Source organism: Anolis carolinensis, chromosome 1 (assembly GCF_035594765.1).
Source record: "Anolis carolinensis isolate JA03-04 chromosome 1, rAnoCar3.1.pri, whole genome shotgun sequence".
NCBI lineage: Eukaryota > Metazoa > Chordata > Lepidosauria > Squamata > Dactyloidae > Anolis > Anolis carolinensis.
In genome coordinates, this window is record NC_085841.1 from 243,909,235 (window position 1) to 243,932,062 (window position 22,828).

A 22,828-nucleotide genomic window follows, 5' to 3' on the forward strand; every position below is an offset into this window, starting at 1 on the left:
CTGAATCCAGGAGGACCCCCAAACTGCGGACCTGTGATTTCAGGGGGAGTGCAACCCCGTCCAGCACAGGCTGCCACCCAATACCCCGATCCGACGCACGACTGACCAGGAGGGTCTCTGTCTTGTCGGGATTGATTCTCAGCTTGTTCCTCCTCATCCAGTCCGCCACAGCGGCCAGGCACTGGTTCAGCATCCGAGGGGCTTCCTTGGAATCAGATGGAAACGAGTAGTGGATTTGTGTGTCATCTGCGTAGAGATGGCAACGCCCTCCAAAACTCCGGATGACCTCTCCCAGTGGTTTCATGTAGATGTTAAATAGCATGGGGGATAAGATAGACCCCTGCGGAACCCCACAGGTCAATGGCCAGGGGTCCGAGCAGGTGTCCCCCAGCTTCACCATCTGGGAGCGGCCCTCCAAGAAGGACTGGAGCCACTGCAGTAGTATCAGTAGTATCAGTAAGAACACAGTAGTATCAGTAAGAACAGACCACAGAACAACAGATTGGCTCAAGACTGGGAAAGGAATACGGCAGGGCTGCATACTTTCATCCTACCTATTCAACTTGTATGCAGAACACATCATGTGACGTGAGGGGCTTGATGAATCCAAGGCTGGAGTTAAAATTGCTGGAAGAAACATTAACACCCTTAGGTATGCAGATGATACCACTCTGATGGCTGAAAGCAAGGAGGAGCTGAGGAGCCTTATCACCAGGGTGAAAGAAGAAAGTGCAAAAGCTGGGTTGCAGTTAAACATCAAGAAAACCAGGATCATGGCAACCAGACTGATTGATAATTGGCAAATAGAGGGAGAAAACGTGGAGGCAGTGACAGACTTTATATTTCTAGGCACAAAGATTACTGCAGACGCAGACTGCAGCCAGGAAATCAGAAGATGTTTACTTTTCGGGAGGAGAGCAATGATCAATCTTGATAAAACAGTGAAAAGTGGAGAGATCACACTGGTAACGAATATCTGCATAGTTAAAGCAATGTATTCCCCATAGTAACCTATGGATGCGAGATCATAAGGAGGATCATAAGGAAGGCTGAGCGAAGGAAGAGAGACGATTTTGAACTGTGGTTTTGGAGGAAAATCCTGAGTGCCTTGCACTGCAAGAAGATCCAACCAATCTATACTCCAGGAAACAATGCCCAGCTGTTCACTGGAGGGAAGGATATTAGAGGCAAAGATGAAGTACTTTGGCCACATAATGAGAAGACAGGAAAGCTTGGAGAAGAGAATGATGCTGGGGAAAAGGAAGGAAAAAGGAAGAGAGGACGACCAAGGGCAAGATGGATGGACGCTATCTTTGAAGTGACTGGCTTGACCTTGAAGGAGCTGGGGGTGGCGATGGCCGACAGAAGCTCTGGCATGAACTGGTCCATGCGGTCACAAAGAGCCAGAACCGACTGAACGAGTAAACAGCATCTTGAAAATTGCATGCACCCCCAAACCACAGTGCCATCTCATGTAAGCATGGCAAAGTTGGTTGGTGCAACCTAGGGACTCTGTGAATTTCAGCTCCTGCCTGAGGTCATGTGTGTTTGTACCTGGTTGAAAGAGGGTCTTCATTTATCCTCCTTCTCTATTGTTTGGTTTTCAGAGGACAATGAAAACGATTACTTTTTAAAACAGGATTTGATAAAATTTTGACTTTACTGGTCATTCTACACTACTTAATATTTTAGGTTGTAACTGAATTTTTAAAAGTGATTTTAAATCTTGTTTCTGTAACACCAGTTTTCTTTGGTAGGCTGCCTTCTGTACTTTTAGCAAAAACAAAATAGCAGGGGAAAATATTGATGGAGCTCATGATGCATACTTTGCTTACTGTGTTCCTGACTATAATGATTTCTTGGTGTCATATCTATTCAGATTGTCCCAGCCAGTATGGAACCAGTGTTTGCCACAATGAAATATATTTAAAGGAACAGTCTTTCCAGGCCAAATAAGTCATGTATCAACCATCTTTGACTATTGAACCAGAATAATTGAATGCTGAAAACAGCCTTTTCTAGCCTGATGACTTCTGTAAGACAAAAGATTCTCAGAGGATCCATGCGAATGTTGCAATTAATCACTTTGATTAGCATTGAAATGCCTTGCCGCTTCAAAGCCTGGCTGATTCCTCCCTGGGGGGATCCTTTGTTGGGAGGTGTGAGCTGGCCCTGATTGTTTCATGTCTTGAATTCCTCTGTTTTCGGAGTGTTGTTCTTTATTTACTATCCTAATTTTAGAGGGTTTAAAAAAAATACTGGTAGACAAATTTTGTTCCAGTATTTAAAAACTCTAAAATCAGGATAGTAAATAAAGAAATATAGTAAATAAACTCCCAGAAATCCCAACCAGTGTACCAGCTATTGGGATTTCTGGGAGTTGAAGGCCAAAAACATCTGGGGTTGAGAACCACTGGACTGGAGTGTGGTGTCAAGTACAGAGGTGCTTCCCAGCCTTGGAGTAGAACCCTTCCTTCCTTCCTTCCTTCCTTCCTTCCTTCCTTCCTTCCTTCCTTCCTTCCTTCCTTCCTTCCTTCCTTCCTTCCTTCCTTCCTTCCTTCCTTCCTTCCTTCCTTCCTTCCTTCCTTCCTTCCTTCCTTCCTTCCTTCCTTCCTTCCTTCCTTGTCTCCCTCCTCTTTGCTGGTTGCGTCAGACTCGCAGCACTTTGACGCGCCAAGCCGGGAAGGGAGCTGTCCAGCGGCGCATGGTGCTGAAACTCATGCTGCGGCTCTGACTCTGCCCGCTCTGTTCTCTCTCTCTCTCTTGCTTCTGCTTCCCCTATACCATTTGGTGTCTTTTGGGGGAGTCTCCCTTTCTTTCAGCATCGGGGGCGGAAGGGAAAAAAGCCAGGCTGGGCAGCAACAACCTGGGTCCATCCCTATCCCCTTCCCTATCCCCTTCCAAGCCCTCTATTACTCCGCCTCTTCCCGCTTTATTTATTTAAGGATAGAGGAGGAAGGGGAGGAGGGGGGAAACACTACGTCCCACCCCTCCTTCCCTTCTTCCCTCCCTCTTTCCTTCCACATCCCCCCTCCTTTCCCTCCATTTGCGCCGCAAAACTCTCCTCCTTTCCCATTGCCTCCCAAGGAGGTAGCAACAGCCACATCATCATCATCGGATGGGCGAGAGGAGGAGGAGGCGGCGGCGGAGAGGCACCAAATGCCCAAGCGAAAGGCCTCTTTCTCCTCTCCCTCCAGCCTGCTTTTGTCTTCCTAAGCCAGCCTGCTGTCCTGCTCTCTCCGCCCAACGTCGGCGGCGTTGTTGCCAGCCTCGCTCCCGTCTTCTTCGTCGTCTTCTTCTGCCTCCCCCTTCGATGCCCGAGCCCTGCCATGGTTGAGCGTCAATGCCATTGAGCGAAAACAATCGTCAGGGAAAGAGGAGGAGGAGGAGGAGGAGAAAGAGGAGGAGAAGGAGGTGGAGGAGAGCGGGGAAAGAGGGGAAAGAGGAAGAAGAAGAAGAGGGGAAGGAAGAGGGTCGCCAAGGCCAGGCTTCCGAGCCCCCAAGGAGGCCATCCCCGTCCTTCTTGGCTCCGCTCCAGCCTCTCAATGCGTTTGGCGACGACGTCCCTGTTTGGTGGAAGGGAAGGCGAGGAGCGTGACGAGGGGGAGAGGAGGCCCGCCTCCCCTCCCGGAGCCCCTCTCTCTCCTCCAGCCCGGCCTCTTGCGACGCAGCCGCTTCCTCGGGGCCGCCTTCCTCGCCTCCCCTTCTTCTTCCTCCTCCTCCGAGGAATCCAGAGCCACCTCCACGCTTTGGATCCTGTCTCTCGCCTCGCCTTCTTCACGAGCGAGAAGGAGTTGAGGAAGAACTAAGACCTTTCTCCCCGTTTTCTCCCCATCTTCCTCTGTGGCGCCTTCTTGAAGACCCATCTCCTCGGTTTTTTGGGCGGGAAATGTTGGCCTGTGCTCCAGAGAGTTCTCCAGCGCCTTTGGGAACCCTTGAACGCCCCTTTTTCGGACTTTGGGGATTTCTATGGAGAATATTTCTATGTCTCTTGCGGGTTTAACGTCCTGAGGGTGTGTTTCCCCACTTTCTCGAGAGAGAAAAAGTGCGGGGGTTTTTTGGCTCACGAATTCCCATTTTGATATTACCACGGCAGCCAGAAGTACTTTTTTTCCTTGCATTTCTGAATCCTAAGCACATTTTTCCAAACTGCATTTTTAAAAAGCTAGTAATAAGGGGGAAATACTTGACACGCCAAATACTGTTGTTCTTTTTTTTCAAAATGTATATATTCCTCTCTCTTTTCCATACTAAATCTCCATCCTTGCGGGTGACTTGAATCTCCCCTTCCTCTCCCTCTTTCTCCCGTTTGGAGTTCCCGAGGCTTCGAAAGTCCCCTCCAGGCTGTTTTCTTGATGTTAAGTAGCCAAGCCTTGGCTTGATGTGATTTTTCCGGGCTGTATGGCCGTGTTCCAGAAGTATCCTCTCCTGAAGTTTCGCCCACATCTATGGCAGGCATCCTCAGAGGTGGTGAGGTCTCCGAGCCTTGTTTCCCTTGAGATTTCGCCTTTGCTTTGAAACAAATAGGGAGGCGGAGGAGGTTGACAATCCAACACCAAGAGAAACCAAGCATGTTGGCTGTAGAAGCCTGGCTTCCCTTGAGATTTCGTGTTTACTTTTAAACAAACATAAAAAAGTGGAATTGTTCATTTAAGTTGAAAATTCTACACCTTTTTTGCGTGTGTAGGAGGAAGGAGGGGACAAAAAAGGAGACTTCATTGCTTGTAGCTTTTAAAAGGAAACAGAATTGTTGTTATTATCCTGCAAGGGGGTCGCGGTGAAGTGCACTCCGAAGGGCTTCCCGCCGTGCCCACTGGCTGTGTTGGGCTGCTCCCTCCCACGGCTTGAGCGCTCCTCGCCTGGGCCCCGTTGCTCTCGCGCGCCCCCTGCAGGCCGGTCGGCTCTTTTCCCCAGAGAAGGCCCATACATGTTCCTGCCACCCGGCGCGGTGGTCTTATGGTCCCGCTGCTCCGGACTGCCGCCGCCCAGACCCATGTTGCGCCCCCAGGGCCTCCTCAAGTGCCGCTGCCGCATGCTGTTCAATGACCTGAAGGTCTTCTTCCTGCGGAGACCCCCCGCGCCCCCGCCCCTCCCGCCCATGAACAGTGCCGACCCGGTCTCCCCGGGCTGCTGCCAGGCGTCCAACAACAACACGCTGCTGCATGGAGGGCGCCGGGGGCCCTGGAGGGCGCCGGGGGGCGCAGGGGGCCCGGGAGGGGGAGGGGGAGGCGGCGCGGGGGGCAGCAGCCCCCCCGAAGAGGAGTGGGGGGCTCCCGCCGGAGAGGGCGAGCCCCCCGCCTCCATGATGAGCAGCGCCTCCTCCGAGGACTTCTGCAAAGGCAAGCCGGGCGAGGACCGCTACTCCCTGGGCAGCAGTTTGGACAGCGGGATGCGCACCCCGCTCTGCAGGATCTGCTTCCAAGGGCCAGAGCAGGTGAGTGAGAGGGACTCTCCAGGCTGTGGGGGGGGGGGGGGGTCTTGGGTGCCTAGGGAAGGTCGAGTGGCTTCCTCCAAGGATATTTTCTTCCCCCATTCTGCCACCCTGCTGCTAAGAAAAGTTCTCCTTTGGGCTTTAGTTCCCAGAATCCTTTAGACCAGGGGTCCTCAAACTTTTGAAACCAATGGTTCCCAATCTTTTTTTGACCAGGGACCACTTTGACCAGTTACCACTTTGACCAGGGACCACTTTGACAAGGGACCACTTGACCAGGGACCACTTGACCAGGGACCACTCTGACCAGGGACCACTTGACCAGGGACCACTCTGACCAGGAACCACTTGACCAGGGACCACTTTGACCAGGGTTCAATTTGACTAGGGACAATTTGACCAGGAACCACTTTGACCAGAGACCACTTTGACCAGGGACCACTTGACCAGGGTCCAATTTGACCAGGGTCCAATTTGACTAGGGATCACTTGACCAGGGACCACTTGACCAGAGACTACTTTGACCAGGGTTCAATTTGACTAGGGACAATTTGACCAGGAACTACTTTGACCAGAGACCACTTTGACCAGGGACCACTTTGACCAGGGTCCAATTTGACTAGGAATCACTTGACCAGGGACCACTTGACCAGGGACCACTTTGACCAGGGTCCAATTTGACTAGGAATCACTTGATCAGGGACCACTTTGACCAGGGTCTAATTTTACCAGGGACCACTTGAACAGGGACCAATCTCCAACATTAGTTCCAGAAATCAGTTTTTGGTCAACTTTAGATTTGGTTTGGTTATTTGGGGACCTGATTAAGAAACTTGCATTGGATAGACCACATCAGCTCTATTTTCTGATACAGAGCATATGCTATCTAGTAGTCGCAATTTGCTTGGGCACAGAAAACCATATTTAATAATCTAGATTGGATGTGGTCTATCCAATGCAATTTTCTAAGTCTGCACCCCAAATAACCCCAGGAACAGGCCTAAAAATGAAGACACCAAGGCACCCCTGCTGACCACATCAGCTCTAGTTTCTGATACACAGAATCATAGAGTTGAAGAGACCTTGTGGGCCATCCAGTCCAAACACCCTGCCAAGAAGCAGGAAAATCGCATTCAAAGCACCCCTGACAGATGGCCATCCAGCCTCTGCTTAAAAGCCTCCAAAGAAGGAGCCTCCACCACAGCCCGGGGGAGAGAGTTCCACTGCTGAACAGCTCTCACAGTGAGGAAGTTCTTCTTAAAGTTCAGATGGAATCTTTCCTATAGTTTGAAGCCATTGTTTCGTGTCCTAGTCTCCAGGGCAGCAGAAAACAAGCTTGCTCCATCCTCCCTATGATACATGGCCATCATTTATCTTCTCAGCCTTCTCTTCTGCAGGCTAAATATCGCCAGCTCTTTAAGTCACTCCTCATCCAGTAGTTGCCATCTGCTTGCCCAAAGAAAACCATATTTAATAATATAGAGCTGATGTGGTCTATCCAATGCAATTGTCAGTTCTGCAGAAAGGAGCAGAAATAAAATAAATAAAATAAATAAATAAAGAGGAAGGATGTTCATAGACCGATTTTTATTCTCGCAGTCCACTGCTGGTCCACAGGTTGGGAACCACTCTTTAAAACAGTTCAAGGTCCCTCAGACTGTTAAGAGGGTGAACTATTGTTTGAAAAAAGACATGAACGAAATCCTATACATGCTCTACATATCTTATTTATAGTGCAAAAAACCATAAAAGAACAATACAATACTTAAAATGAAGCACAATTTTAACTGACACAAACCTATTTCAGTGGGAAGTGTAGTCCTGCATTTGGCTGATGAAATAGTCAAGTTAATTAGGATTGTTGTTGTTGTGTGTGCCTTCAAGTCATTTCATACTAAGGGCAACCCTAAGTCTAAAGGCTGGGTAAAAAACCTTGGAGAACTGCATCCAGCTCACAGGATTTACATAGTTTGGGGACCTCTGGTTTAGACAGAGTGGCTGGAGAGCCCTTGTGTAGCTGAGCTTGAGTAAGTTTTCCTTTGGAGCTACAGCTCTCAGAATCCTCCAAGCCACATGGTTAGATAACACAGGCCAACACATATTTTGGAAACTCCAATGTTATACCTGTTTTGGGGTATATTTGATCTGCTGATTCCAAAAATGACACCAGTTTTCTCTTGTCAGACCTTGTTTCTGAGATACAGAACATATGTCATATACCACTCTTCATCTGCTCACCCATAGGAAATCTAAGAAAATAGAGCTGAAGTGGTCTGTCAAATGCAATTTTCTAAATCGTCGCCCCAAATAACCCAGGAACAGATTTCAAAAACAAGGCACCAAGATTTTGTTTTTGTTGGGCTATGTCGTTCTTATGGAGCAGAACCTGGGAAAGTTTCCTTTTGGGCTCCGGCTCCCAGAATACCCCAAACCAGTAGAGCCACTGAGAATTGAAGTCCAAAGGACAACTTTCCCAAGCTGTGTTCCTCTCTAATACATTTTGTGGTTCAACTCCCGGATTTCTCTGTCCAGCATAGTTAAGAGAGTCCTTGTGGAGCAGAGGCTGGCCATGTTTTCCTTGTGGGCTCCACCTGCCGGAATCCCCCAAGCCAGCAGAGCCCCTGGGAGTTGAATCAAAAGGACAGCTTTGCCAAGCCTTCTTATTTTTTTCCTGCCAGAATGGGGAAACTATTATAATGTGGATTATAAAGTGCTCATTTTTTCTTGGGTTGTTCCAGTTATTTGTGATGGTTGCTAAGTGTGCGGGAAAAGAAGGAGGAAGTTGTGGGAAACGGAAATGTTCCAACTTGGCAACTTTAGGAAGAAGAAAAAAGGAGGCACATATGTAAATTTGAATACTCATCCCGCCACATGCTGGCCCCCAAATCAGAGAAACTTGAGAAGGCGACAACTAAAAAACATTGGAGGGGGCAATCTCCTCCACCTAATAAACCTAACCTTACAAATTAGCAAACCTACAGGTTAACAAAAAAGTCAGGCTCTGTCATATAGTTATTTGGTGATATTCTTTTTTGTGTCTTCTCTGTAACAGCTATGGGTGAAAGGAGGAAGGCATGTTTGCTCATCCATGCTTTCATGAGCCCATTTCACTGTATGAGCACTAAAGATAGTAGCAACATCCTATTTGAAGGTCTTTCAGTTAATTATCTTTATGTATAAATGATGTTGTTCAGGAATCAGTATTCTGTCTGAATTTCCTTCAGGTTGAACAGATATGTGTCATCCAGAATTAATGTTTAGTTATGTTTATTCTCTTATTACTGATTCTGTGATTCACTGGAAGTTTTAAAATTGGTTTTCAAAATAGCAGCCATAGCTTTTGCTGAATTGGTGTTTTGTAGCCTGGTAGGCAAGGTAAAGTGAACCACACAGCTTTCTTTTCTTGATAGTATGTTGAGTGCATTGAAATGCTTTCAAAGATGATAGGATTTCATGCTCTGAAACCAGAATATGCCATGAAATGTAGTGATATTACTTTGAATTGCTTATCAAAAGATATCTAGGTTCTTAATTTCAGAATAGCACATACATCTCAAGTATTTAGCTTCCATATACAAAGATTGGGTCTTGGTGGTGTTTGACTGGCCTTTAGCAAACATTCACTGTCTTTGGCAAACAGTTAAAACTTGCAAAATAAAACAACAATGATTCCAATAAAGGTACCACTGACAGCAATCAGGTCAATTGATTGTGTAGAAAATGTATCTAGAAAGAATGACTACAACTGGTTTCTTATGTGTAGAAATGATCATCATTTAGTGTGCTACAACTGAAGTTCCAAATTTTCATGGTTTTTTTGTCAGAATGATTCTCTGTCTGTATGTGTATGTTATCATAAGCAGATACACTGCTGTGTAGGGAGAGTTTCTTTTATGTTGTGCTTAATTTGCATGGACACACATAACTGTGCTATTGTGAAATGCCTATTCAGTTTCAACAAGCTCTGTGGAGGAGATATTTCTACCAGATTGTATTCATTGATCGCAATTTGGTACAGTTTTATATACCAAAGTACTGTACTATTGAAATCAAGTTTAGGTGCTCTTGTTTCCTTGCCAGATTGTGACACATTGATCCTTATAATATTTAAGAGACCACACCAGAGCCTTTTACACACACACACAACTTGACTTTTGCTGCATGCTGTGCCATATAGGCAGCTGTATATAGAAACTTTTATTGCAGCTCTTTAGTCCACATTTATATTTAGATTCAAATGAGAAAAAACACATATAGAATTTCCATATTGGAATCCCATTTTTATCACATAATGATTTAGGCGCTAAAATGCAAACAATTCCCTATGCAAATAATTACAAAACAAGCTATAAATATTTACAGTTTAATTCCAAGTTAGACCTGGACAATTATTTCTGTTCTGAAACATTTTACTTCATGGGTTAAGTTTAAGTGTTATGATCTTTAAGCCTTGGCTCTCTATCCATAAAATGGAAATGCTAAAGACATCTCCCTGGTATAAGATGTTGAACAAGTAGAAAAGGCTAATACTTTCTGTGTTAAAGTATTATAGAGAGCAAAGTGGTACTCATATAGGCTCTTTTAAATGTAAACATTGAACACAAGAGAAAAAATGTGCTTATTAATGCTAACAGCTCTCTAGGAAATACTTTCTTGGTACTCTGCAGAACACTATTGTTCGTGAAGTATATGTTTTAGATCTGTTTTATGTTGTGTAGAGAAAGCTATCCCATGTCTCCGATTCCAATAATACGTTGTGGTTTTGATTGTATTATCTGCAAGACATTAGTAAGTGGACCATTCAGACTTGCAACTGGCACTGTGTCTATGTGCGTCAGTGTGTGTGTGTAGCTTGGATGAACCAGATGTAAAGGATTCTTCTCTATATACATTCAGTATATAACAAAGCAATAGTTGTACTGTGTGTAGGCATAGATGTAACCTGGAAGGAAGGATTGATGGATGCCCAGTGTCATATAGAACAATTGGATGCTGACCTCACTGCTGGCACTGTGCAGATAGCATGTTATTGAGGACAACATCCATGATCACTTCTGTCACCCAGAAAGTATAGATTCAGTTGAATGCTTATGATGTGCAACCACTGCAACCAGTGCTTTTTGCAACATACAACCAACATATGACACGGTATGAATCTTGCAGGTGACCCATGCCTCAGCTAAAATCAAACTGCAGATAGGCATTAGAATAAAAACAATGTAATATGGAGAGCAAAAACACTGTGGCCCTGCGACAAATACATATTTTTAAAGAACACCACACAATAATATAAGCAACTGATGATGATTTACTACATCAGGAGTAGAAATCACGCAGTTGTTCAGATATTGTTTGATTAGAAATCCCATCAGGCTTCACTGGCATAACCACTGGGGAGGAATGTTGGGAGCTGCTGTCAAACAACACCTTGAAATATATACATGAAGTAAACACATGCAATATTAACTAGAGGTGGAAACAGTATTGGAAGGTGAGGTATAATATACTTTGAGCTAGTACATTCAAAATTTGTTGGAAGACACTTTTGGTTATACCCCACTTGAAATGCTTTAATTTCCTTGAAATTAAAATAAGCATCAATGAAAATGTTTTGTTTTAGGTGAGTTGCTAATGTCATGCATTTGATAGAAAAAAAATCCTATTCTGCAAACCAAATTTGTGAAATTAGCCACTACTCATTGGTGATGATGGGGTTAATCCTGTTACTGCTTAATGTAAAGAGCTGCCCATGCAGATTTTTATAGGACATGACATCTGCTTTCTAAGCAAAGAGGTCAGTAAAGTTGTTCATCAAAATGGATTAAACCAGAATTTGCAGCAACATCTTTCCTCCATGGTATGGATCCAGAGCTGATTTGCTGTCCTGAGAGTAATTGTTATCATCTCCCTTTGGAAGAAAGGAGCAAGTGGCTGTTTTTTAAAAAATATATATATGCTGGAAGTACCTATAATGTAACTGTGTGTAGTGGAGCATTTCCTGTGGCCTAATGAATACTATAGAAAAGTTCAACATCTGGTAGGGATTGTGAAAGGAACAAATGCACGTGCTGCATTCTCTGGAACATAAAGGGATTCACAGTGGGAAATGGGAATTGAAGGGATTTTTGCATGGCATTATTTTGCCAAAGAGACAGACTGGTTTCATAGAATCATAGAAGTCGGAAGGGACCACATGGGCCATCTAGTCCAACCCCCTGCCGTGCAGGAATAGCACAATTAAACCACCCCCCCAAAATGGTCATCCAACCTCTGTTTAAAAGCCAGATAAATATAGGTTTCCAGATAAAGAGTTCAGGAATGGAATCTCCAGGAGTTATGATTAAGTTCCTGAAAGCACAATGACCTGGAACATTTGTGTAGGAGTTATACCAGTGAGGGACAACGTCCTGCAGTGTGTATATACATGGGTGCATATGGGGCTATATTGTTATGACAAGCATTCACCAGTGACTACACATAAACTATGGCACTGCCACTAATTTCACTTTCACTTAAAAGTTAGGGGCATAGAAAGCCTTGCCTTTATATTAAATGGTGACTTCTTGGAGTGGACCAAAGAGCAAAATCATTAGCGGATGAGAATTGACATGACAAAAATGTAGTTGCTCACAGAAAAAGGCAGTCCCCACCCATGGTTTGAAATGAAATAATGCAGGACAATATGGAGGGAGCAGTTGTCATTTTTGTTATTTGCCATCAAGTTGGTGTTGGTTTATAGTGACCCTATGAATGGGAGACCTACAAGCATCTTGGCCATCAATGGCTTGTGAGCTTTCCTATGGATGATTCAGAGAGGACTGTGAGTTTTCCTGTGGCACAAAGTGATGGGCTCTCAAGTCTGGGCAATAATGAGTATCTCTGAAAAAACTGGCTCAGAAACTGCAGGGCCTCAAGGGCATTCAGGAGAGTCAGAAGTAGCTACAGCAGATAAGGAATTTAGTGAAGAGCTGAGTGAGAAAGAGGGTTCTCATGGGAACCCACGCACAACTACGGAGATCAACAAAAGTCTTCGTTTACAAATCAGAGCCAAAAATATATTACATCATTCAGAGATATTACATGGGAAAGTTGTGAAAGAATTTAACGAGAAACGGAATGCCTTTACCTTAAGGTCAGTTCAGGCAACACTGTGTTAGAGTGAGAAGCTTAGCCAGAGTTCTCTTGTTCCTGGTTCCTGTCTGTTGGGAATCATCCTGCACTACTCAAGTCTAGATATAGTTAGATAGATGATAGAGTTAGATTGAGGGAATCCTTTCCCTGTTTCCAAAGCATGCCTAGATAGGCTTTACTGTGTTTCACTCTATCCTGTTTACGTCACATCTCTTACTTTGAAGTTAGTAGAAATGTGAATCTCTAGGGACACTAACTTCTCATTGATCAGAATGTTTTATGGCCCCAATAAACTGGACCATGGGGTTGGAACCATTTTGGTTCTCTCTTCTCCCTTTGTTCTTCTAGCTAACAAGAAGCACCTTGCTGTCTCTCCTGGCAAGATGTAACTATTTGGATGTTTGTTATTTTTCCTTTCTTATTTTTCCTTAGAAACCAATCTAGAGTAGACTAGACAGCTCCCAAGCCTTTCTATCTACAATGGAGTTCTTTTTACCTGAATAAATACTTTTTGAACTTTTACTGAGACTCTGCAGTCCATTGCAATCCTAAATGGTCAAAGGCTTCTCTTGCTCACCCCGTGTAAGTAACTGCTGCATTTAAAAGCTTTGCTTTTGCTACTCTGCTGATTTTTGGTGGAATCTCCCCCAGAGAGGGTTAAATTGAGTCTAACCCCTCAGAGGTTACCACAACACTGTCAAGCTTTGATTTTGGATTTAATATATCCTGGAAGTTTTCTAAGTTCCTATTTATGTACTCCTGTTCAGGTCTTACTAGATATATTTTCCTGATTGTGGACTTATTCTGGGCCTGTGATTTCTGGCTGTTCCTGGACTTTGTTACCTTTGGAACTTGATGAGACATTTAGATTATTGTGTGGTTCTCACCTTTTGCTAAACCTTTTTGGATTATATATCTTCTTTTCTTATTCCTGATTTTTATATGTTTACAGTGTCCCCTCACTACTTCGCGGTTCACTTTTTCCAGATTTGCTGTTTCGCAGTTTTTCAATAAACTCTAAAAGACTATTATAAATAATAAAAATTACAATTTACAGCCTTAAGGGAGGGAGGAAGGAGAAGCCAAAGGGAGAGAAAAGGAGCCCAAGCAGCAACGGGAGGAGAAGTAGGCAATTTATCAGCACACGATTGGTTGATAAAGACTTAAAATAGTGTATAACTACTAAAATAATGTATAAATATTAAAATAAATTTAGTGAAAATCCTACTTCGTGGATTTTCACTTATTGCGGGTGGTCGTGGAACCTAACCCCAGCAATAAGTGAGGGAACACTGTACAATAAGCCATTTGCTTATATGTGTGGTGGAATAGTTATAACTACTCTTGTGTGGTGGAGTAGTTATAACTATTTTCAGGCCTGGAGTGCAACAATGGCCTTGCTCAAGTTTTGCAAACTCAATGGCTTTATTGACTGGATCAGTCCACCTATAATACATTCTTCTTTTCTTCCTGTTTTCTACTTTGCCGAGAGCTACTGTCTTTTCTAATGAGTCATGCCATTTCATTATAAATCCAAAGTATGACAGCCCCAACTTAGTCTTCTTGGTTTCTATTAAGAGTTCAGCCTTGATTTGCTTTCAGACACATTTATTCATCAGCCCAGGGCATCTGTAGAAGTCCTCTCCAGCAGCACATGAGTTGACCCCTTCTTAGGAGAAAGTGCTTCTGGAACATGGCCTTACAACCCGGAAAACTCACAGCAACCCAGTGACTCCGGCCATGAAACCCTTCGACAACACATTGTTCATCTTCTGTCAGCTTTCTTCATTATCCAGCTTTTACCACCCTACTTAGAAATCAGAAATACTACATGGGGCTGAAACTCATCAGAAAATTCAAACCCCACCCTCCATATCACCATCTTAAAAACATGATCAGACAAGAGGCATATGAGAGCTTTATCTGGAACTATGGAAAGTAGAACATATAACAGCAAGCAGGATAGATGAAAAAAACTGCTAAAAGACAAATAAGAGGTGCGTAAAGTAAATGAATCTTGAATTCTCCGTAGAAGCAAAGATGAAACGGAGACTGTTCTACTTTGACCATATCATTAGAAGATGTGGCTCACTAGAAAAGACCACAATGCTTGGTGAAGTAGAAAGCAATAGGAAAAGAGGAAGAACACATTACAAATGGACTCCAAGGATGCCCTGACTCTGCAAGACCTGAGCAGGATTGTTGATGATATAAGAACTTGGAAGTTTCTTTTTCATAGGGTCACCATAAGTCAAAGTCAGCTTAACGGTAGTTAATGACAACAATCCTATAAACTGGAGTTGGGGCAATACAGTACTTGAGTTTTGTTCAATAACTTCGTTATTTATTGTGGCATCTTTAGTGTCAGAAATGGCAGAAGATGCTTGTGGGAGTTTCTGTTTCATGAGCCAAAACAACATGGCTGTCTTTGGGTACCACATACCTTGAGCTGAGTAGCTGGAGGGAATGTCATTTACTGTTCTGTCTGAGGCAGAAAAATGCTTTGAGCTGTATAAAGCAAGGTACACCATGACATGCAAGAAACTGGGTCAGGTCTTCATCTCCTGTTGTTCTGAGATCCAGTACCATTACTGAGATGCTCTCACAGTGGCTCTAAAATCTGATCTGTACACATTTAAGCTTGGTAAGGTTACTCTTTTTTGAACACAACTGTTGTTAAGAAAGTAATTTTCAATGCTTCAGTGAACAAACAAATGCAGTATGATCCTCATATCTGCAGGGGATATGTTCCTGAACTTATCTTGGAAAAAGGAAACCCAGAATAATTGCAAGCCCTATTGAAATGAATAACTTACCCAGGAAATTGCTATAAAGTCACTCTTGAGTATCTAGAAAAAGCCTAAAGTGGTATCCTTTCTAGAAATTTGCTAGGTTGCCCGGTGAACCTAGAAAATTTGAAAAGAGGACATATTTTGTCAAGTGTGGATCACTGAAACCACAGGTATTGGCCTTGCAGTTGAAGGGAGTCATACAGAATTCAAAATTAGTTGACGAAGAAAAATAACTTTATTAAGCTATAGTGCAAGAAAACTGAGTTTGGCTCTGAAAGATCAGACACCCAGTGATACCATTAAGACATTAATTTGGACAGTGATGACTACTGCAATTGATGACTTCAGTAAAAATCCATTAAGGTAGGAGGGTAGGTGTGTCTGTATCTGTGTATAGTTCAAATATCTTACCCTTCCTCTGACAAATTTCATATCATTGAAATTTCCTTTTTTCTGGGAAGTTTAGAAATCCATCTTTTTGATGAGGTATATAATTATTCCCCGTGCTTTACATATTTTATCTTTATAGAGCTACATATATTGTTTATCTTTCTTCACTAGTCTAGAGAAGTTGGAATCCATGAACCATGTCTTTGTCTGTGTTTGCATAGACTGTGATCAGTGTTAAAAGCAAATTGTCTGTTTTAGAGCACACTGAAGCTTTGCAATAATTAATGTGCTTTCCCAAATATATTACTCAGCTGTTATACCCATTTTAGTTCAATGGGTCTTACTCCTAGGTAAGGAATGCAGTTTTTTGTACATATCTTTTAAGATTCGAAATGGGCTGAATATTATTGCTTGTCCCACATTATAGAAGTCTGCTCAGCAAATTATCATTGCATGGACAACCATGTATGTCATCTCTGGCCAGGAAAGATTATACTTGGTGGGCCAGTTGATGTTAGCCCCAGGCCTGTTCAGCCACAGCTCCAGCCAACAGTCAGGGATCTGGGGGATTTTAGTCAACAAATCTGTGGATTCAAGTTTGGGAGGCATTGTTGGAGTGAGGGAAAAACAGTCAGCCATGTTACAGTGTTATTATGAACATTTTTTAAGTTTCTTATTTTCTTGAGAGACAGTAATCAGACAAAGCACATGAAAGAATGCCTCAACTACTTTGAAGTACTTATTTTTAAAAGACAGGAGTTATTTCAATCAAAATCAGTGTCTAGCTTGCTCTGCATTTCTTATTTCTGAGGCATAAATGTGGTCATTCATACTCATCTATACTGGAAAGAATGCTTTACGATTTCTAAGGCAGTTGGTACTCCACATTTGTAGGGGTTAGGGGTGCAGGATATGCACTGAAGTGGAAAAATGATAAATATTGTAACTCCAAGTGATGAGTGATGGACATGAGTCATGCCCTGCCCAGTGCTTGCTGCTACAGGGAGAACAGAAGCAGGACACTTCATGGCATCCCATGTTTCCAGGTAGTCCACGCCTGGGAAATATGAGATGGCCATGTAGCAGTGTCTAAACTGGACCAACTCCTTAAGTAGATCCAAAGTAATGGTTGCTCCAGATTCTCATCAGTGTTGATAAGGGAAGGAGCTTCAAACTGGTTCTGTAGCTCCAAACACAAAGAATAATCTTTGATTCTTCTATTTCTGTGTTTCACCTTCCTCCAAATACGTACTTCCTATATTTGGGAACCGATTTTCACCTCAGAGACATCCCTAGTGTATTCTTCATCCAGGACAGTCTGCTCCACTATACCCAAGAAAAGTCAAGCTTCCTAATATATTTAAGGTACTGGACTTTTATCTTCCAACAGGACAACCAGCTTGCACTCGCTGCAGGTGTAGCTACCCATATCCTCTGGGAAGAACACAGACATACCTCACAATCCATGATCAATAGTCTTATGAAGTCACTGAAACAGAACTCTGGGCCTCCTTTTCAAAGCCCCCTCACTAAACACCCATACAAAACACTCCTGATGGTCTTACCTGTTATCCAAGCTCCTGTTCAACTCCAGAGACTGGGGCTCTAGCTATATCTAATTCGTATATACCATGGTCCAAGGTGGGTTCTCTACTTAATATAAGATTTTTAGTCACTGGAAAGAGGGATCATGTTGTTCTCTAGATGTTGTTGGACTGCAACAGTCAGCATTCTTCATTATTGGCTATTCTGGCTAAGGTTTTTGGGACTTACAATCCAATAATATCTTGAACACTAAACACTAAACACTGTCCCCACAACAGGCTGGTCTCCTTTTCTTGATATCCAAGATAACTAGATCTGTTTGACTAGTCTATCTTAGGGCACTTCAAGACATAAGTTAAACCCGCTCTAAAGTGGGTTCAAGTATCCATACCCTGGGGGGAAAGAAGGGCTTTGCCTGTTGGCTGTCTCCATGCCATCCCAAAAACATTCAGTATGGCCACACACACACACACACCCAAGTCTTAAAAATAAAAGAAAACTTACTGGCTCACCATTAGGTCTCTCTGCAGGCTTCTTGGAATATACCAGTGATGCATCAGAAGGTGAGGGCAGGAGGGTGGGGCAGGAGAGATCACCCTCCCACCACCTTCTGGCATATCATTGGTATGTTCCAGGCAGCCTGCTGAGAGACCTATTGGAAATCTGGTAAGTTTTCCTTAATTTTTAAGGTTTTTTGGGGGGAGGACGGGGCTTTTGGAAGTCTGAAGAACCAAGGTGGGCTGTGGGGACGGACCCCTGGATAGTCTCAGGACTACCCGGGCGTCCCCCCACAGGGCCCATACCCCATTAGAACTGGACCTTCCAGGAAGGTCCAGTTCTAATGGGATATCTAAATAATTTAGTCCAAAGCAGGGTTTACTTGCTTTGTCCCAAATTACTTCGCTTTTACCTGAGGTATTGTTTGGACGCCTCAGGTAAAAATCTGACAGGATGCAGGATATGGGTCCTATCTGGAAAGGCCCTTAGTTAAGAAATATACAAGTTTTGGAATTACATACATTTCTTTATCACACATTCATGTTCACCAGTTGACAATATATGATAACACTGAATGCATCTGTTTATAATTGCTTAGCCCGGTTATGAAATAATTATTGGGTCAGTGGAAAGAGAAGCAGTGAAGCATCTTCAATAATGTTAAAAGTCTTCTTTCTTGATTAGAAATGCAAACTTTCAGACAGAAATGGTTTATCCATACAATATGCTGTCAAGTCTCCTAAAGAGATGCAAATTCAGTTTTGATTTTCTTTACACACAAGCCTAAATAAGATTTCTCTTGGTGCCTCTCTAATCTGTCTTCTTGAGGAGGTTTATTTTTATAACAACTAAGACGAGCCAAAAAGTCAGCAAGGATTTTCAGTTTTAAGTTGTACAACAATTTGAAACATGACAGCTCGGAGCGACTGGCTTGCTTGTATCTTGAGCTTTGCATGTGTGTTCCAGGGCTTTTATGTTTAAGTTGATTGTTTCAGTTTTTAATTAAAAAAACAACCTCAAGTTAGGCAACAGGAGTAAGGACAAAGAAATGCAATTCATAATATAGCTCTTCCTTCGAGTGCCTATGGGAGCTGGTATATGAAATACTAGGAACACTTGTGTGACTCCCAGGATCACTCACTGGGAATTATAGTACAAAAAGTAACTCTCCCCAAATCTAATATAATGGAATAAATGAAAGGGCAAGTCCCTGCTTTAAATCTTACCAAAACCAATAAAGTCACAATGTACCCTTAGGCAACTTGATCCCTAACTTACAGTCAAGCTTGAGGTGATGAGGACAAATAATTGAGATAGGCAATAAAATGAGAGAATATATAGAGATTTTCCAGGTTAGTGGTTCTCAACCTATGGGTCCCCAGATGTTTTGGGCTTCAACTCCCAGAAATCCTAAAAGCTGGTAAACTGGCTGGGATTTCTGGGAGTTGACTTTATGGTAATATGCAGTGAAAGTCTTCCATTTCAATAGAGTTCAATATTATTCAAAGTTTTCTGCTTCTACGGCAAGTTCGGGAACATTTATCCTTCAAATAGAGAGTTGCACTGTATATGAACCACATCACTTAACAACTGCCATGACCACACTATAACACAATGCTTCCAGATCCCTTGATTCAATCATAGAATTTTGCAGGAGCTTAGACTAAAATGCCATCCATTTGTAATGTTCTTGTTGATTTCCACCACTTTTTCCAAGTAAAAAAACAGGAAAAAAAATTAAGCAGGAAGGAGGGAATAGGTACATAACATTTTTTTTCTGGTGGCACCAAAAGCCTTCTGCCAAAAAGCTCTGTGGTGTTCAAGATAAACTTAAAAGTGATGTGCACATTAGAAATTATCTTGAGTTTTAAGAGTAAAGATAATGATGATGGTTTTGTTGATGATGGTGATAATATAGCTCTTCTATAATATTTACTAGTGATTAACTGAAATGTCACTGGAGTCAGTACAGTTTCCTTTTGAGTAAATATACTTAAGGTCATGTTCTTCACGTAGGAAAAGCAGTACGTCATTGTAATCAAAAAGAGGATTCTGTGATATGTATTTGCCTAAAACCAGAGCCCTATTGAGGTACTACATGATCTAATTGAAGTAAACAACCACTTGGTCAGTGCCTTTCTAATATGACAAGTGATAGTCAGAAAAAGGGAATATCTTCTGTATTTGGAAACTGTCCACACAACCTTTCCACTTTAGATGTGTCACTCGGAGCTAATCCCACCCCTTGACTGCCGTCACTCAAAGCATACGGATCTTGAATAGAGCAGTGTGATACACCGTCTTTCTCACTTGTTTACTTAATCTAATTGATGTAAGATCTGAATAGCACCCAAGATTTGTCTGGTTGCATCATCTTTATTCATAACTTCCAGATACCGGAGGCTCAATTTGTTTCATCTGTGACATTCTGGATTTCCTCTGTTTTGGAATGTGGATTCAGGAGCAGGGTGAATCATAAACACCTGCTGAACTGTGTGTGGGAGTGATAGGCCTGTTGACTATTTTCTTCTGTTTTGATTCACATCATCTGTTCACAGAGCATTGCCTGTCGTGTTGGCAAAGCTTAGCTAGAACAGAAAGGAAATTAAGATGCTTTGACAAATGAACCTTGGTATTCTACAGGTATGGATCTTTCCTGGAGAAGAGCCGGGCAGACCATTAGCAAATGTCAGTGTGTGTGCATGTTGTGTGTGTACATGTAAATAAAAGAAAAAGCTTCCTTCAATTCATTAAGTGGCGAAGTTGCAAAACCAGCAGTGTGTTAAATTCTTCATCTGTTGTTGCATCCTCTTCTTGGTGCTTATGTCAAAAGGGTGAGGCCATCAAACCCAAGGCAATAGTTGGTTAACCCCCCCCCCCCATTTTTCAGGTTAAAAAAACCCCTGGTTTACTCATGAATTTAAACTCATTAACCTGTCATCATGATAAAGGAAATAAGAAGAAAGCAGAAGACAACAGGAATAAACTTTTGTCAGTTGTGGAAACTATTGTCCTTTGTAGCTAACAAGAACTATCTTTAAAGGGAAGCAATGATTTAGGACCTATTATCTGTAAAGAACCTTTGCACAATGATGGTAATTTCAGGGCCTTGTTGAGATCTCATGCCAAGATCAGGAGACACTCACCTGAAAAGTTAACTCAAAACTACAGCTATGAATGCCTAGTATGCTAGTCCTTAAATACAGAATGAACTAATAGATATTTGTGGTGACAAAATAGTAAAAAATTATTGAAAGATGCAGTGCATCACAGCGTTTTGCTGTTTTGGCAGATTAAACTTTGGATGTGAGTATCTCAGAACAGCTATTGCTCTTGGAAAGGTACATTGATGCTGAAGCTGCAGGAATATGAAAAGGCTTTATAGGCTTTGTGAAGATAAGTGATATGACATGTGAAGGATTTGCAGGCATTATTTTGAAAACACTGGGAAAAGTTGGGCTGAACTTGCAATACTTGTGTGGATAGGGTTATGATGGAGCTGCTAATATGAGTGGTCATATTACAGGTGCACAGGCAATTATATCACAGAATTATCCAATGGATGTCTATATCCACTGCCGTATTCACTCACTAAATCTAGCCTTAGCAAAGACTTGCAGCATTCCACCTGCCAGAAAATGCCAAGGAAAAATATCATCAGTGTTCAGTTTCTTCAAAGCATCATCCATCAGACTGGAATTGTTGAAGAACAACATAGAAGACTGTTTACCTGAATAAAAAATAAACAACCTGTTACCGCTTTGTGAAACCTATTGGGTTGCAGTTTTTTGTTTTAATGCAGTTTTATGTTTTGTAGAACTGTATAGTGTAATGGTGAGAACACTTGAAGAACTAAAAGAGAGTCCTCTATACAACAGTGACATTGGGTTGCTGTGAGTTTGATTTAAATAATTCTATATAAAAATATAGAATGAGTCATAGAATTTAAATGATTTTGTGTTGTGGACCTACTCTTCATGATCTGCTTAAAATTGTTTCAAGCCTCACCCCCTGCCCCAAATTTATTTTCTGGCTATGGGCCAAATCAAACCCTCCTTCATCAATAGTAATTTGTAGATCATGACACAGGGACTCCTTCCTGTGAATATGCCAACACCTTACATTTTGAAGGTGGCATTTTCCTATTCTCTGTTTTTTCTCTTTTCAGATTTTCTTTTAGTTGGAAATGGGAAAGACAGATGGGGAAAATGTGATACATGCTAATAACATGAAGATTCAGTACATGGAAGGTCTCTTGGTTAATCTCAAAGGAGATATAGGGAAGTGATAAGGAACTCTGCTGAAGAGAACAGAGGCAGTGGTTTGTAGGCCTAACAGGGTGACTTGAGAGGTACGCTATCTCCCTAAACCAAAAAAAAAAAAAAAAGACCTGTGGTATACCAAAGAAACTGTCAAGAGTTGTCAGGCTCAAAAGAAGAATATTGATCAGCTGGAACATGTCCAAAGAAGAATGACCAAAAATGGTTAAATCATGCCGTATGAAGAGTGGCTTAGGGAATTTATTTGTTTAGCCCAGAGAAGAGAATCCTAAGTAGTGGCATGATAGCTATTTTTAAAAATATTAGGATATACTGAAGATAATATTGAAGATGGGGTAAGCCTGTTTTCTGCTGCTCCAAATACTCATAACACAGAGCAATTGATTCAAAGAGATTCCATCTGAACATTAGGAAGAACTTCCTGATGGTAAGAGCTGTTTGACAATGGAATATACTGCCTCAGAGCGTGATGGAGTCTCCTTCTATGGATGTTTTTAAACAGAGGCTGGATGGTCATCTGTTGGGAGTGCTTAGACTGTGTATTCTTCCATGGCAGGGGTTTTGTCTGAATTGCCCTTGTGGTCTCTTCCAACTTTATGGTCCTATGTTTGTAATAAAGTATATAGGATTCCCTATACACAGATATCCTAGTGATGGGTTTAAGTATCAGTCCAATAAACCTAGTATGGAATATAATGTATTGGGATAAGGAGGGACACATCAAGTGGGAAATGTAGAATGGAAGTAGTTTGGCTAATAGG

General features: G+C 42.4%; 1 protein-coding gene across 2 annotated transcripts in view; it reads left to right on the forward strand.

Annotated features, from left to right (window-relative positions):
* Positions 1 to 4,155: 4,155 nt before the first annotated feature.
* Positions 4,156 to 22,828, forward strand: part of marchf4 (membrane associated ring-CH-type finger 4) — a 151,651-nt gene continuing 132,978 nt past the window's right edge. For both annotated transcript variants that reach the window (XM_062967335.1, XM_003226094.4), the window contains exon 1: positions 4,156 to 5,434. In XM_062967335.1, coding sequence (XP_062823405.1) covers positions 4,928 to 5,434 — 507 coding nt within the window. In that variant the 5' untranslated portion in view covers positions 4,156 to 4,927. The remainder of the gene's footprint in view (positions 5,435 to 22,828) is intronic.